Source organism: Gymnoscopelus microlampas, assembly GCF_963454915.1.
Source record: "Gymnoscopelus microlampas genome assembly, chromosome: 22".
Taxonomy (NCBI): Eukaryota; Metazoa; Chordata; class Actinopteri; order Myctophiformes; family Myctophidae; genus Gymnoscopelus; species Gymnoscopelus microlampas.
The window spans coordinates 41,439,272-41,457,575 of NC_139959.1; the positions used below are offsets into that span (position 1 = coordinate 41,439,272).

Below are 18,304 nucleotides of genomic sequence, written 5' to 3' on the forward strand. Positions count from 1 at the left end.
ATATTTTTAAAGCGAACATTTTTAACTCAAATCTTTGCTTCTGGGGGTCCCTGGAACAACATATTTTGATGGGGATTGGCGGCCAAACACATCATTTTGACATGAAAAAGATTGAGCACCACTGATATAGAAACATACATTTTCAGAATACTGTTGAGATAGGAGACATGTAGAATCGGCTTCAGGTCTCAATGGGTTAAAGCTAAAGCGATAACACAAAAAAAGTCCTAGGGTCCTCCCATTGTGGTCCTATATTATGTATTCAATTCATCAACGCAGCATACAAAAATAACACAATAAAACATGTCATCAACAAATACAAAAACTATATGTACAAACGAGATGGGGAAATTCCATGTATCTCCCCTTGTGGTCTCCTGATAGATGTTTTTTCAGGCCAATTTTTAAGGAAAAAAAAACAGTGATACACATCCATCATAAATCGTGATTTTTTTTTAATATATTTTTTTCAAAAAACTGTTAGGATTTAGATTTTTTTCAAAGAAACGCCTCAGGTCTTAATGGGTTAAATGCAATGGCTTCTATTTATTTCAGCGTGCTAACTTTCCAGGTAGCTAAAGGCTGTGCTTTCTATTAGTTTGAAATCCCCATCGATGATGTCATTGGTAGGCAGGTTTCTGAACTGTCCATATTCCATTGAGTGGACCACAATGGAAAGTGGAAAGTTTCGGCTGTTTTTGTGTTGATCCACGTTGGGGTTTTTATTGTTGTATTTGAATGCAAACACATCATTTCTATTCTATTCCAGCCCACCAGTGAGATGCAGAGTTAGTAGACGGAAATTGTGCCATCTCATATAAATGAGCATTACAGTGAGGACCAATTATGTCAAGATAAGGATGAAAATGCGTGAAGTGCTCCTTTAAGTTAAACACAGGGGAATTAAAGACGCACTGAAGTGACATTTTCGGTCATTTTATTTTGAAGGTTCAGCCTGAAACGTCGGCTCAACGACTCTAAACCAATCAGAAGGTCCCATCCCTTCAGGCTATGGGACGTTGGATTTCAATCACTTCAGCCCAGCTTCAGCCATGTTTGTTTACAAGTGAGAGAGAGACGGCCAGTGAAGCACGTTTGCTACTACCTGGCTTATTTCTAACATATAATGTTTTCAGATACATATTTTAGTGTGCAGATGAAGTTTAAAATGAGTAATACACTCATCTTCAATGAGATTCAAAACGGAGTATCTCTGTAATTAAAATCAGCTGTGTTTGAAGAACGTGCAGCTATGGGAATCAAACAGGTGCACGTAATCAAGATTCATTTATTTTCATGAAGGCTGAGTTATGTCATCACGCAGCACGTTTTCGTTTACAGGAAGTAATTAAGATTGGCTTTTTAGGGACTTTAGATGTAAAAATACACAAAAATGTTTTTATTTTATTTTTTTTGGCATCTATTGTTAGGTATGCCCATATGATGACCACGGATATGCTCTAAAAGTGTGAAAAACATATTTTTCATTTCACTACACCTTTAAAGTACTTTGGCGCCCTTCAGGACGTTGACAAGCTTGAACCAACGGCTGTGGGCCTTTTCATTTCACAGAAATAACACTATGATCTCAATCAATGTTTCTGCATCGATCAGAACTTGTGCAGGTTGATGCATGAGGCAATTATGTATCACAAAGGAACACAATGTATGAATATCCTTCTACAGTAGCTTTAATGTCTCACGGTACCACGTGCCATTTACATTTCTGACCAATAAAGTATTCAACTAGTCAATACTGCTCACGACAACACACAGCACGACAGATTTAGTAGATTAGGAAATAAGACCAAATTAGAATGTTTGTCAACAAACCTGTAGTTTGCATTTCTGTCTAGAATGTCTATGGATATCTACTGTGTCATGATTTATGACCTTTATCTGCTTGACTCAGTGCAGCACACACATGTGCATCTACGTAAGCATGTTGATACCAGTGATACGATGACCATCAACTACTTTATCAGAGAGACTGACGTCTGTGTGCAATGATACAAGACGTATGTTCTGATCCTATCCATTCTGTTCTTGTCCTTGTTTTCATATCTTCCGATCACGTCATGTGTCCACTCTACTGTACAATACTGTGTATATATTCTCTATGTGTGTATTCAACTTCAGAGCTTGTCGTGTGATACTAGTGCCTGGTGTCATCTGGTTATCCACGCACGAGACTCAACAGAAACATCTAACCCAATCGCCAAGAATTTAGTATACATTGCACGGAGTGCTCATTCCGTGCATAGACAACTGGAAAACCCGAAAATCCGTGCATAGCCGCCTCGCATCTCCCCCATTGTGACTAAACCATTTCGGAGATGTGCAGTCTCAAGGGAACTGGAGCCACGTAAGAGACCACTGAGTGAGCTAAAGCGAGCGAGTTGCCGCCCCGAACGTTGCGACATTCCCTTGAACCTATTCAACGCCGTTTCAGTTATGTACCGATAGGCACAGAATCGTACATTTTGTTGTGGGGACTGCTCTTCTTCCGGGTTTTTCCGGGTTGCAACTGGTTACGCCCACCGCGGGACTCGTCATTTTTGCGGTTTCTAGGCTACTATGCACGGAATTACGTGCACTGGATCCATGCAATGTATACTACATTCATGGAGATCAGGCTGGAAACATCACTCACCACCCTTAGTTAGAGGGAGACTCTTTAGGGACCACATGGTTGGTCAACCAAAATCACAACACTGTTCAACATCATATCAAATAACAGTGTCCAGCACGTTAGCTGTGTCAAACGTGTCAACCTGTGGATGTGTCCTGTACTTCCAGAAATAAGGTTAATTATTAATACTGCTCCAATGCTGGCATTATACCCGGAAATACATGTGTGGTGTGTGTGTGTGTGTGTGTGTGTGTGTGTGTGTGTGTGTGTGTGTGTGTGTGTGTGTGTGTGTGTGTGTGTGTGTGTGTGTGTGTGTGTGTGTGTGTGTGTGTGTGTGTGTGTGTGTGTGTGTGCGTGCGAGATCGTGTGTGCAGGTACAGTATAGGACCCTGGAGGGCATTTAAGTTGATTGTATATTTACCATACTTACTGTCTATTCATTCCTGACCGATTCCTCTATACCGTTGGTGGAAAAAAATGTCATTATCGTTGCATCAGCGAACACATTACTCGCTGTCTAAAGTGACTGCGGTCAGAGAGGCAATTCTGCTGACGCTGTGTCTCTCTTCTCCTCTCTCTCCCCCCCTCTCTGTCCCCCCACCTCTCTCTCTCTCTCTCCCCCTCACTCCCTCTGTTCTTCTGATAGGTGCCAATTACAGCGGCTCTGTATCGAGAGACACCGACTCCCTCCATCAGCGTTGACCCCGGCCTTCTCTCTCTCTCTCTAAGTCTTCGCTTTAATGTCAAACTCTCTGCTTCCACAAAGTGCTGGGAGGAATTACCCCGCTGTGTGAGTCTACAATCAAGACCTAAGGAAGAGCAGCAACACCACATAACCCCCCCCCCCCCCCCCCCCCCCCCCCAAACGCAAGCTTGACTCCTTCTTCAACCCCTTAATCACTTTTCTTCAGGGTCCTTTTTTCGTTGCCCTTTAATTCCTGGGCCAAAAAAAACGAAACAAAAAAACACAGGGCCGGATTGTGTGCATCAGGGCCGGATTGTGTTGCATCATCAAGGCCCCAAAGGGGTTTTTAGACGTTTCCTGCATTTCTATTTTTGACCCGTCTCTAGTTATTTGTATTTATTTATTCTCCCATTGGAGGTTTTCACCTCGTCTTGTCTCTCCTGGACTCAGAGCTCCTTTTTTTCATCCTTTTTCTCCTCCTTTCTGGCACGTACGTGGGGGAGTGCAGGGGTTAGGAGGGGAGGGGGAGGCGCGGCGCAGCCGGCACGCTACAGAAGACGATGGGGTGGTTTTGTTCAGCTGTGCACAGAGCGCTGGCTCTCCTGGCGCTCCTGTGTGCCCTGCGGGAGGAGAGAGGAGGAGGAGGGGGGATCGGCTGCTGCCATGGAGGGGGGCTCATCGTGAGTAGCAGCAGCAGCAGCGGCGGTCCCCCCAGCTCTGGGGATCAGGAGGATCAGGGGAGGGGGTCCCCGGGGCGGCGCTCTGATGATCATCCGGCGCCGGAGGACCCCTGGGAGGAGGAGGAGGACACGGAGGAGGAGGAGGTGCTGCTCAGGCAGAAGCGCAGCTGGGTATGGAACCAGTTCTTCGTGCTGGAGGAGTACACGGGCAACGAACCGCTCTACGTCGGCAAGGTAAGAGACACACATGTGTGACCCCTTCAATGTGTTGTTGTTGTTGATGCACATCATGGCTTACCGTTGTTTGGGGACAGCATTAACTTTTGCATCTTTTGGCTGTGAAAAAACAAACACAAACAACTATTGATCATGAAAAGTATATGAAATAGAAGTTTATACCTACTTTGTCCAGGGCCGTTGCTGGCCCAGTTGCCGCCCTAGGCAAGCTTTTTTTCGGACAAGCCCGACTGGATTATCCCGATCCCGATTCGCCGTACAGATTTTCAACCGAGTAAAGCCCGCCTTCGACAGCGTCACCAGACCCTGAATGCGAGGCTAGCGATTCAGGGGTGGAGCCAGGCTACCAAACCGCAGCACTGATGGTGGTTTATTTGGTAGCATGTTGTAGTGTGTGACTGACTGGTTTTACTTGCATTATAACTGTTCAACAATATGGGAAAGCAAACATATATATATATATATATAGAGAGAGAGAGAGAGAGAGAGAGAGAGAGAGAGAGAGAGAGAGAGAGAGAGAGAGAGAGAGAGAGAGAGAGAGAGAGAGAGAGAGAGAGAGAGAGAGAGAGAGAGAGAGAGAGAGAGAGAGAGAGAGATATGTGGTTCATAGAAACTAAATGCTGCTGCCCCAACGTTTATTTATGGTTTTAAGGGACAGCAAGCAGATCCTTTATCTCAGATGAACCTGAGAGATCTGGATTGGTTCATGATATCGCACAACAAGATCAGAAATGTATTTTAAGTTTTATACACCAACAGTGGTATTTTGAAATGGATTCTTTGCCACACAGGGAGCCAGTGTAAGGTTTTTAAGAACTGCAGTGATATGCTCCACTTTCGTGGTATTAGTAAGGACTGGAGCAGCAGCGTTCTGGTCTGGGAGTCTTCGGCTCAGAGCCTGGACAGCAGGGGCGCGGCCACTGCGCTCTGATTCAAATCAACAGCCAATGAAGAAAAGGGAGCGGGATCCACATGCAGTGGGTGTTGCACGTAAATAGGAGCGACGGGAAGCAATTTCTCCTTGAGAAATTGCGGCCGCCATTGTAGTGTACTCCTGTTTGCCTCTCGTCGGACTGTTTAGACGAGTTGCACAGCTCTCAGACCGGTAAGAGGCGTGTCCGCTCAGATTCTGAGCGTAAGTTACATCCCGTCCACAAATACAGGGGTTTTGGCCCAGAAGTTTCCTCGCCCCTCCCGTTTTTATGCGAGAGCTCATGGCGAAAACTTCTGGGAACTCAGATTAGCAGCATTCTGAATCAACTGTGGTCATCTGATTGATTTTTTTAGTAAAGTACATGATAGCATCTATTTTATAGTATTACGCCTGTACCTTTCTTAAGCCATTCAAACCGGGAACACATAACCACTTAAACCATTATTTTATACTTTGGCTATTCAAAAAAAATGCAGATAACACAAGCTTATAGCGTGGCACCGAGTGCTGTACTATGAGCTTGTAGATCTGCTTTTTTTTCTTTTTTTTAAAGATTTTGACAATTTGTGAAAATCTTTGAATGTATATATTTTTAAAGCAGAACATTTGTAACTCAAATCTTTGCTTCTGGGGGATTCTGCAAAATTAATGTCTTCTAAATCCTAACAGTTTTTTGAAAAAAAAGTTTTGCTATAATATCAGTGGTTCTCAAACTTTTTCATGTCAAGGATCACCCAAAATGATATGTATTTGAACGCAGACCCCTCAAAATATGTTGTTCCAGGGACCCCCCAGAAGCAAAGATTGTAGTTAAAAATGCTTGCTTTGAAAAATATATATATTCAAAGATGTGCACACATTTTCACGATTTTATTTAAAGAAATAGCATATCTACAAGGTTTTATGAGCTTGTATATCTGCTATTTTTTTAATCGCCAAAGAAATCTTAAAATTACACAGATGCGTTCCCGGTCTTAATGGGTTAAAACATATGGAAAAAGCCTTGTTATTCCAAAGATCTGGGAGACATGGGCATTGTGAATTGTGACGGATGCATCGTGGAAAAAAAGTAAATGTTTTACTAAGAAATGTAGACTCACACTATATACTGCATAGCACTGTGTCGGCAGCATGGCACTCTGCTGTCAGTCTTATTTCATTCTATACCGGCCCATGAAAAGCATGTGCTTGCTCATCTATACATTTTGAGTTGTTTTACAACCTACAGTCTGACACATACCACGTCTGACAAGACAGTTTACATTCTATCTGAGTGTTGGAAAAAGTATTTGCTTGCTCAGCCGTGTATTTTTAGATGTTTTGTGTGTGCGCCATAGTATAGTTACTGGCAGGTCTAAAACAGTGCTGCAGTTATAGCCACTGTAGCCTATATATATTTAAGAAGGTGAAGGTGACTTTAAATACATGTTTTAAAGTCATTAGAATGCACCAATGGCCATTAAGAACCTGGAACACATCTGTGTCACTTTTTGATTTGAGCTAAAAAAAAGTATTATTTTACACTTTGGCTATTCAAAAATAGCAGATATACAAGCTATACGAGCTTGTAGATCTGCTATTTTTGAAAAATCGTGAAAATGTAAATCTTTGAATATCTTTGAATTGTTGAAAGCGAACATTTTTAACTCAAATCTTTCCTTCTGGGGGTCCCTGGAACAAATTTTTTGAGATGGGGTCGGCAGCCAAATACATATCATTTTGGGGGTCCTTGACATGAAAAAGATTGAGAACCACTGATATGAAAACATATTTTTTTTCAGAAAACTGTTGGGATTTAGGAGACATGCACAATCGGCTTCAGGTCTTAATGGGTTAAAGTCATTAGAAAGCACCAATGTCCATTAAGGTTATCATAAATTATAATACAGTAATATTACTATACCAACTAACTGTTGGAATTCAATTCGATTTTGATCTTTCTTTCATACCCAGGAAGATCCATATCACAAATAAAAACACAACACATTAAAATAGCATAAAGGAAAATAAAATACAAATAGCCCACATTGTTCAGTTTCTGACATACTAACATGTTCGCCAATGGTTCCACGGTCTATAGGAGAACCTGACAGAACGGCGTGTGGGGTCCATTATGACAGTGATGATGTCATCTATACTGACTCAGATGCCCTACACATAAACCTGTACTTAAAGGGATAGTTCACCTAAAATACTTTTTTTCTTTGGATTAGTCACCCCATGGAGACCTGAATTTGTGGATTATTTTTTTTTTGTCGCATTCCTAAGACAATAATTTGATGACCCTTTGTGTCTCCCACCGGAACCGCTGCCGGTCATCAAATTGTTGTCTTAGGAATGCAAAAAAAACGTTTAAAAATCCATGAATTCAAGTCTCCATGGGGTGACTAATCAATAGGAAAAAAGTCATTTTGGGGGTAAACGGGCCCTTTAAGGTTACGTAGCACAGCAGAGCAGGCGCGTACGTACCCCGACCGACACTAACAAACGTCTGGCTTGCACTGGAGCTTCTTGGAGCTTCTCAGCAGCATCCTCTATGCAGTCATTATAGAACACTGTGAGTCGTCTGATGCTGCCTTGTCTGTAGCGACACCAAAGGTGGGCAGAATACAGAGGTGTACAAAGGGATCTAAAGCAGTGGGTCTTCAACGTTTTCAGGCCAAGGACCCCCTAGCTGAGAAAGAGATGAAGCAGGGACCCCCTACTCTATATTGTATAACATATAGTGTTTCAGATTACAGATTTGACTTAGTCTGCTCTTTTTTTTTGCCCTCTACACCTATAGCCTCTTTTCCAAAAATAGCCGATCTACAAGCTCTCAACGCCTCGCAGCGCGAGGTGTTGAGAGCTTGTAGATCGGCTATTTTCGGCTAATGTTCCCCTCAGGAAAAGGAATTCTAGGGCTCACGTGGTTAATGTATATGTATATCGTGGGACGATATATCGCGATACGTTTTCGTGACGATATGTATCATTTTGGGAGAAAACAAATATCGTTTTGAAAAACAAAATGTTTTGGGGCAATAATAATAATGCAAAAACAGAAGTATTTGTTTGTAAAAAAAAGTGTCGTATATCGTATCGATGTCGTGAGCCCAATATCGTATCGTACCGCTATATGAAATTAGTGTATCGGCACACCCCTAAAAAAAAACACAAAGATTTGGCAGACCCCCTATAGTAGCTCTGAGGACACCCTAGGGGTCCCGGACCCCCTGTTGAAGGCCCCTGATCTAAAGAGAGAGATCTTCACAGGTACTGAACACATGCTAAATGTGTTTTGCTTGGGCGTACAGCTTCCGATGCTGTTGTTGAAAGTTGGAAGAAATGAAGTGACTTGACATTTAATGCGGTGACATGCAGAAGCGTACAGCCACCTTAGAGCAGTGGTTTTCAACCTTTTTCGCGACAAGGACCCCCAAATTGACACATAGTAGCCCACGGACCCCCATTTGAAAAGATGTGCCAGGGACTCAACCATTTTGATTTCTTGGGGGTCCCAATCTACACTGTATCATCATCATCAGTGTTCATTTAACTCTGAGAGTGTACAAATGGAACCAAATGGACCCGTTAGGGTCCATTTGGTTCCATTTGTACACTCTCAGCTACAGACACATAAGGGTCAATTTGATTTCTAACTATTAATTTGGCTGGGGACCCCCTGGAACCCCCTCAAGGACCACTGGTGGTCCCCAGAACCACTGTTTGAGAACCACTGCCTTTTAGAGGCAAGGCCCAAGTGAGCTCTTGCCTGGCCGAAAGGGCGAGAAAACGCAATACGATGACAGCAAATCACCTTCTCTCAACAACTACTGCGACCGTGTCCATACCGTTTGCTGAGAGTCACATTTCTGTTTAAGAGTGCTGCTGCAGTGCGGTGATTAGGCCACTGATATTGCTTAAAAAAGATCCCTGGCTAATAAGCCAAATATGCCTTAATACATTATGTATTACTATATATACACTATAACTGAAATGAAAAACACCTTCACTTTTATTTGTTTTAGAAATGGTTGATCTTTTACTGAAGGGGGACGACACCCGTCGCAGGTTGTGATGTAATTTGTGCATGTGTGGTCCAGGCAGCCTTATAAGGAATGCATATGCTAATAAAACAGATGTAAAATATTGTTGTTTTTTATTAGGATATGCTAATAGCATTCCATAGGGCTGGTGGACCACACATGGACACATGACATCATCAGCTTGTGACGGACTTTAGTTTGTCCCCCTTGAGTAAAAGATGACCTATTTCTAAAATAACTAAACATTTTAAGCTGTTTCTAATTTTACATTTTAGTCATAGAGGGCAATTATAATGCATTATAAGGCATATTTAGCTTATTAGCCAGGGATCATTTTTACAGAGATGACTGGGCAAGGTGGGCAGGCATAGGGCAGCAACTCACACCCCTCAACAGCTCCACTGAAATGAGTCACTAAAACGTTCTCCGTCTCCTGGCTTTGGAGAGAGAAAGTTTTAACTTATGATTCATTTAATTATAGACATTTTCAAGTGCAAGCCCCGGCCGCCGTCTCATGCCTGTGGACTCAGACTATACACGTTTGAATACTAGGCTAATTGATTTTTCCTGTTGTAATCGTAATTTTTGAAAAGACTCAATAATGTGCGCCAGGACATCATGTTCGCCTTCATCTACCCTTAACCCATTAAGATCTGGAATGAATCTGTGTAATTTTTTTGATATGAGCTAAAAAAAAAGTATTATTTTACACTTTGGCTATTCAAAAATAGCAGATATACAAGCTCATAGCGCGGCACCGAGTGCCGCGCTACGAGCTTGTAGATCTGCTATTTTTGAAAAATCTTGACAATCTGAGCAAATCTTAGAATATATACATGTTTTAAAGCAAAACAAAATAACTACAATCTTTGCTTCTGGGGGTCCCTGGAACAAAATATTTTGAGATGTGGGTCCACGGCCAAATACATATCATTTACATATAATAATGTTTTCTAAATCCCAACAGTTTTTTTTATTTTATTTCTTTAAAGATATTTTTTTTCAAAAATAGCAGATCTACAAGCTCATAGCGCGGCACTCGGTGCCGCGCTATGAGCTTGTATATCTGCTATTTTTGAATAGCCAAAGAAATCTAAAGTGACACAGATCACTTTAGGTCTTAATGGGTTAATGCTGCTACTGTGCTTCTTTGGGAATATAAACCGTAGGCTACCATTGATTATATTTTATTCACATTTCTTTCTCTCGTATTATGATGCAATAGCTCACTCTCAACAGACATAATAATCGGCTCTGGTACAACTTTTCAGCCAATACTTTTTTGCCGGAGCCAAGTTGAGGGTTTTTAGCTTTTGGCATCAAAGTTGACTGAGACACAGATACTGAAAGCTGGCCTCCGTTTTGAAATGATTCCTGCTCACGGATCACAGTCATTGATCTGCAGATGTTATTGCAGATATAGTTCAAAGGAAATTCAAGCTGGACTCAGCTCCACTTGCTAGTGCACACATCCATCCTCTGTTCCTCTCGCAGTGGGCACACAAGTGGAAACACATCACACAAGAAAGAACTGATGAAAAAGATGATTCTAGCCCCGTTTGCTTTTTGTGGGAAGTGGACAGTTCTCTGTCTGTCTGTCAGAGAATGAATGAATGGGCCCCAGATTCTGGAGTATTCATTGCTAACCAGAATGCTCACACTCGCCCCCATTTCTTTCGTGGACCGCTCGCCCGCAGTGGTTCTCGTATTCTTGTATTTGTTTTACTGAGGTTAAGTTTAGGAATAAGGTTATTTTTTTTATTTTAGTTATTGAGGCAATTATAATTCTCACTGGGTTCCCGGACATGTTTAACCCTTTAAGACCTGGAACTGTGTCACTTTTTAGATTTGAGCTAAGAAAGCATTATTTTACACGTTGGGCTATTCAAAAATAGCAGATATACAAGCTCGTAGCGCGGCACCGAGTGCCACGCTATGAGCTTGTAGATCTGCTATTTTTGAAAAATCGTGAAAATGTGTGCAAATCTTTGAATATATACATTTTTAAGCGAACATTTTTAACTCATTTTTAAATCTTTGCTTCTGGGGGGGTCCCTGGAACAACATATTTTGATGGGGGTCCGCGACCAAATACATATCATTTTGGGGGTCCTTGACATGAAAAAAGATTGAGCACCACTGATATAGAAACATATGTTTTTCAGAAAACTGTTGAGATTTAGGAGACATGTAGAATCAGCTTCAGGTCTCAATGGTTTAACTCCGGCCAGATGTGTCTCGGGCATAAGGTCTCTGGATTCCTGTTGTGCTTATGGAATATTCTGCTTATTATTAGATCAGGCTTCATCTTTCCGTCTGTCTACAGGATAATCATCCATGTCTGCATGTATGTGCCAGCCGGGGCCTGCTGCTCTCACAAACCCATTTCCTCCCAGTCCACCCTGAACTGGATTAGCATAACGTCTCTGTGGGATGGAAAGAAAACCGTTCATACAAAACTGTTGCATTTGGGGATTCAAATTGGTGCCGCGTTTCGAGCTTGTAAATCTGCTACTGTTCATACTTGTGTGTGACGCTGTAGAATGATCAAGTAGACCAGTGGGTTTTCAACCCTTTTCATAGCGAGGTCCATTATTTATTTGGCATTTGAGCCGCGGAACCATAGATATAGAAACCTAGATACCTCATTGGCCTCTGCAGTTCGTTGGAGCGACTGGTATCGCGGTCGCCATTTTAGAGTAGGCAAGCTACCATTCAATGTGACTACTGGCCAATCACAGCGCGTTTGACTACTGGCCGATCACAGCGCGTATACTACTGGTCAATCACAGCGCGTCTAACTGAGTTTTGCTGCGCGGCTGCCTCTTACGAAAAGACCCGCCCCCACCTGCCTCTGATTGGCCTACCGAACGCCCCTTTTTGTGACACACGCGGAAGCTTGCCTATACTCTAACATGGCGCCCAGGATACCAATGTCTCAGAGCCGAAGGAGGCGTCTACCTTTATATGTCTATGCACAGAACCACCATTTGATTAGAATTAGCCTCTCACACACAAAACTTTGAATACGTTGTTGTCGTTGGATAATTTTGTCCACAATTCCATCCATGCTATATTGATGTTGTACCACAGAGCACCGAAGTCTTACGTAATTTACACATCCTACCTGGGTCGCGGTCCCCCCCCCCCCCCCACCCGTTCTGAATCCGCATAGACGTGTTTAATATCGTGTCAAATAATAACTGTGTTCCAAAAATAAACAAATGACCCCGGTGGTTTGACTATTATGGATGTGAAGCATCAACTGACGGTGAGAAAACCATAATGTTACATCCGACGAATTAGTTCAATTTTCGCCAGAAACAGACTGTATCAAATATAAGTGACTGACTATCATAAACGATACAGAACCTCCTCCCTGACAATATCGCAGAGACATTTTTTGGACCATAATACAAGAATACATTACAATACATTATAATACAAGAATTATGGTCCAAAAAATGTCTCTGAGAATGAGACGATTCTATGATGACCCAATGTTATTCTCCATAGAGAAATGACTTTACGACCCAGGGGATGAACGAGTGACGTCAGGACTTCTGTACTATATAGGAGAGAGAACAGGCCAACGTTGATCAAAATAACAATTCTTTAATTAAGTAATGCAGATGTTTAACGATAATTTAACTCTTGAGAGCGTAAAATGAAACCAAATGGACCCGTGAGGGTCCATTTTCTTTCATTTTACACGCTAAAGAGTTAAAGATCTATAAGGGCCCATTTGGTTTCATTTTACACGCTAAAGAGTTAAAGATCTATAAGGGTCCAATTGGTTGCCAACTCTCCATCATGTAGCTGGGGACCACATGGAACCCCCTCAAGGACCACTGGTGTGGTCCCCGGACCACTGGTTGAGAACCACTGAAGTGGGGCATTAATGTATGGAGATATAAGAAGGTTTTTTGCCGCAGAGCAACGATATCCTGATGGAATCAGGACACATTGGGTTCTCCTATTGTTCTCCTGTCTTTTGTTCTGTTTCCAGTCGTACTGCAGGGAAAGATCTACATATAGGAATGAGGAAGAAATGTGTTATTCTTATACAATCAGAGAGGAACTAAAGGTCATTTGTTGACAGACCCAACCTTTGTCTTCCATGCAACGTGTTTCACTGACAGCAGTGGAAGAAGTACTCAATGTTTTACTTATAAGTGAAAGTATACCACTATGCAATGGTGTAAAGTAACTAAGTGCATTTACTCAAGTACTGTACTTAAGTACAATGTTGAGGTATTTGCACTTTACTTGAGTATTTCCAATTTCCAATACTTCACCACATCTCAGAGGCAAACATTGTACTTTTACTCCACTACAATTATTTGAAAACTTTATTAGCCCTATTTCATACCTAGGCTATTTGAAAATAGCCGATCTACAAGCTCACCATGCGCCGCATCACGACACGTTGTGAGCTTGTAGATCTGCAAATTTAAACTTGTGAAATGGGACATTCTGCATAATGAGTACTTTTACTTTTGGTACTTTAAGTACATGTTGATACTAATACTTTTGTACTTTTACTCAAGTCAATTTTGAACACCAGACTTACTTGTAACAGAGTACTCCTACATTGCTGTATTGATACTTTTACTTAAGTAAAACATGTGTGTACTTTTTTGCCACTATATAAGAATACTGTTACAGTGCAAGTAATTAATGCCTGTATTAAAACATTTACTTGATTAAAATTACAAAAGTATTGGCATCAAACTATACTTAAAGTACCGAAAGTAAACTTGAAATCTTTCGGAAATAAGCCGATCTACAGGTTGAGTGGGTTTGTGTTGTGAGCTTGTAGATCGTCAATTTACGAATATACAACAGGGCTTAAGTGGTTAATGTGTGTTTTGTTTTAAGTATCTAAATCTAGAAAGTCGTTTTGAAATAATTGCAGGAGTAAAAAACGTACAATATTTGCCTCTGAAGTATAAAGTAAAAGTGTACTTAAATACAGTACTTGAGTAAATGTACTTAGTTACTTTCCGCTATACTGTTCCCAGTGTTATTGTTATGATGTGACGCCTAGGTTCAGCCTCATCCCCCGCAAACATCTGTGTTGTATTGTGTAGATCACATGTTGTGTCCTTGTCCTTTTGACATGTTTACGTTTTGAAAGACTTAAAGCAGCAATGTATCCTTTCCTCTTCTACCCCGGATTTGAACCCGGTTTCCTAAGCAAATGCAGAATCATTTTCATTCGGTTTCTACTGGTTCTACTGAGTTAAGACCCGCCCTCGCTGCGGTTTCAGCCAATGGCATTAATTCCTGTTTGCAATTCCGAACCGGATATCAACCGGCTATAGAAATATGGCGGATATGAAATCGCTGCAAAATAGACTTCATTTACGGTCTGTAGAAACCAACAGTGCTATATACATTGTATTCTATTTTTTTATCCAGATAAAACATTTAACCACTTGTGTGAGCTTGTAGATCTGCTATTTTGGGCAAATGTTTCCGCCAGGAATAGGAATGCTATGGGGTTCAAGTGGTTAATGTAAAAATGAAAAGTTCCTATCAAACACAGATTTGGCGGCTGCCGTGTAGTAACTCTGAGGACCCCCTAGGGGTCCTGGACCCCCATGGATTAGGTGTTTATGCACCCTGCCATGTTATGTTATCGTTCTGTAGTGTTTAACCTGAAATGGAAAAAACAGAATCACCCTGGGGTTTCATATCCCCTTAATCAACACCTTAGTCTGACACTTTAAATCAGAGTGTTTGAGTTGTTAATTTCCTCTCACAAACACCTCTTTCTAATTGATTTTAATTTAAAAAGATTAAGACAGACTGCTTATTTAATACATTGAGCCTTGAGCACCTGTGTATGCACATGAGATTGACTTTGTCAGATTTCTCTCTTTTTCTTTTTTACTACATCTGCAACCTTGCAAACAGAAATACAGGCAATTAGTTTCAAATAGGTTTTGTTTAATTTTGAATTATTATAGATAGACCATGGGTCTTCAACAGGGGGTCCAGGACCCTTATGGCGTCCTCAGAGTTACTATAGGGAGGTTGCCATTTTTTTGTGTGATACAGTAGGAACTCTTTGTTCTCTATCATTTTTCTTCATTTGTAAAAACATAGCAGATCTACAAGCTCACAGCGCGTGTTTGTGAGCTTGTACTGTAGATCGGCTATTTTCGTCAAAGAGGTAGGAAAGGTAGGTAGGAAAAAAGAACAGACCAAGTACAGTGAAGTCAAGTTTACCAAGCATTGAGGGTTTAAGTGGTTAAATGTCTGAAAAATACACTTTAACCTTAATCCAACATATCAATAGAAAACATATAATGTGTAAACAAACAAACGATGCAACATTAATTTACACAAGCTGTCACAAGTCCATGAAGCTATATCTGTGGAAACGTTGAATCTGCAACACAGTCCCTGCTTCATCTCAATTCAATTCAATGTAATTCAGGAACTTTATTGGCATGAGAAACCATGCGTTTACATTGCCAAAGCAAGAGTGTGGATCAAAACAAACAAAACAATGTACGTACACATACATATTGAACATGAATAGGAATACAATAAGTGTAAACAGAGCTGTGTTACACTCCACCTTTAAGGAAAGGCTTTCTTAAACTATAAAAATGGTGCATCTTCTGTCAGAAATAGTTATACATCCATATAGGAGGTTGGCTTGGTATAAACTTGTGAAAGTTGACAGCAGTATTTCGATGTGTTGCATTCACCTAGTAAAAAACCTTTGTGACAAAAAGCAGCAATTTATTCAAATGTTATTGAATTAAAGGTAGTTGCTCAGTTTATATGAACAGTATTTCTATGTAACAACGTAATTTGGTGTAAATAGTGCAGGGTTAGGGTTACAATGATTTGTTGACCTTAAGGTGGTTGTAGTCCATTACACATTCCTCTCCTATCACAACAGCTCACACATCTTGCTGCTGTCTCTCTCTCTCTCTCTCTCTCTCTCATCTAAGGGGTCCTTCGTCTGTAAAGAACGTTGAAGACCCCTGTTCTTTATAAACCAGTCAGTAACAGCATTAGTGCGTACTAGTCCTTTAGAAGAGGAATTTTCTACAAAGGGTCTTCTATGACTCATCTTTACATCTGAACTTCATGTCTAAACTCGGCCTGATCCTTTCAGGAAATCTGGCAAGAAAATCAGATCTGTTAACTCCCAAGGGGAAGTGTGTGTGTGTGTGTGTGTGTGTGTGTGTGTGTGTGTGTGTGTGTGTGTGTGTGTGTGTGTGTGTGTGTGTGTGTGTGTGTGTGTGTGTGTGTGTGTGTGTGTGTGTGTGTGTGTGTGTGTGTGTGTGTGTGTGTGTGTGTGTGTGTGTGTGTCATCTCAGAGCTTGAGGAGTTGTTGTCACGTTTGTTTGTTCTCTCACATCATAGCTCTGTCACATGTCCATGTGTGACTTGTGTGTGGCCTCACAAGGCCATAGTGCCAGTGGCGTAAAGTAACTAAGTACATTTAATCAAGTACTGTACTTAAATACAATGTTGAGGTATTTTTTTCTACTTTACTGGAGTATTTCCAATTTCCAGTACTTTTACTTCTACTCCACTACATCTCAGAGGCAAATATTGTACTTTTACTCCACTACAATTATTTGAAAACTGTAGTTACTAGTTACTTTGTAGATTTTGATTATTTTTACTAAAGACATTATTAACCACTTCGGCCCTATATACATTTCGGCCATTTGAAAATAGCCGATCTACAAGCTCACAATGCGTCGCATCGCGACGCATTGTGAGCTTGTAGATCGTCTATTTTCAAAGGATTCTTATACATTTTATTTATAGTTTTAAATTTTAAAACTTGTGAAATGGGACATTCTGCATAATGACTACTTTTACTTTTTGGTACTCCAAGTACATTTTTATTACCAATACTTCTGTACTTTTAGTCAAGTACATTTTGAATTCCGGTCTTTTACTCGTAACAGACTACTTCTACGTTGCAGTGTTGATACTTTTACTTAAGTAAAACATTTGAGTACTTTTTTTCTCACCTCTGGGTAGGTCAGCCGTGTCATGGCTCTTTAGTGTGAGGCAACGCACTGAGAGCTTCTAGCACGTTCTGTCAATACGTGGGCGTAGCGGCAACGGGCTCCACAGGGAGAGAGAGAGAGAGACGTTGCCTAGGAGTCGTAAAGGTCCCCGTGTCTTTGATTGATTCATTGATTGATTGGATACTTTATTAGTCAGAAGTGTAAACAGCATGCGGTACAGACAGACCTGGAACGCATCTGTGTCACTTTTTGATTTGAGCTTAAAAGCATTATTTTACACTTTGGCTATTAGAAAATAGCAGATATACAAGCTCGTAGTGCGGCACCGGGCGCCGCGCTACGAGCTTGTAGATCTGCTATTTTTGAAAAATCGTGAAAATGTGTGCAAATCTTTGAATAAACAGTATATTGTTTTAAAGCGAACATTTGTAACTCGAATCTTTGCTTCTGCGGGTCCCTGGAACAAAAGATTTTGAGATGGGGGTCGGCGGCCAAATACATATAATTTTGGGGGTCCTTGACATGAAAAAGTGTGAGAACCACTGACATAGCAACATACGTTTTTTCAAAAAACTGTTAGGATTTAGAAGACATTTTGTAGAATCTGAACCTCAGGCCTTAATGGCTTAAAGCTACAAGGATAACACAAAAAGTCCTGTGTGTATCCTATCCAAGCTTATCGGTTTGTTTTGGGAGGTCTGAAGCTTATAGTTTTTTAGTTACACTGAGATGTTGGAGAACCAAAAGGTGAAAACATAATGAAAATGAATGAGGGCTCCAGCAAGAGTCTTGAGACTTTGTTGATTTGTAGTGAAGAATGCACTTGGTTCGGCTTGTAGTGTATGAATTGTCACTTAAGCTCTCAATGTCAGAAAACATATAAATGTCGTCTTCATAAAAAGACGGCATGCAGGATATTCAGCATAATTATGAAGTGCGATAATGGTTCTGTTCCGTCCATAATAGTTTGAAATGATCCTCTAGTCTAGTTGGAGAGATATTGTTACCTTTTAAGAATTTCCAAGATCCCTGGTGTGGTCTGAGAGGTTTTTCAGTGAAAGGCTAGACTTTCTTATGAGGATGATCTTGCGCT

At 41.0% G+C, this 18,304-nt stretch overlaps 1 protein-coding gene across 1 annotated transcript in view; it reads left to right on the plus strand.

Moving 5' to 3' along the window:
• Window positions 1-3,877: 3,877 nt before the first annotated feature.
• Window positions 3,878-18,304, plus strand: part of cdh7a (cadherin 7a) — a gene marked incomplete at both ends in the record, with an annotated part of 341,167 nt that continues 326,740 nt past the window's right edge. Inside the window, one exon of the mRNA XM_084048218.1 lies at window positions 3,878-4,231. Coding sequence (XP_083904344.1) covers window positions 3,878-4,231 — 354 coding nt within the window. The remainder of the gene's footprint in view (window positions 4,232-18,304) is intronic.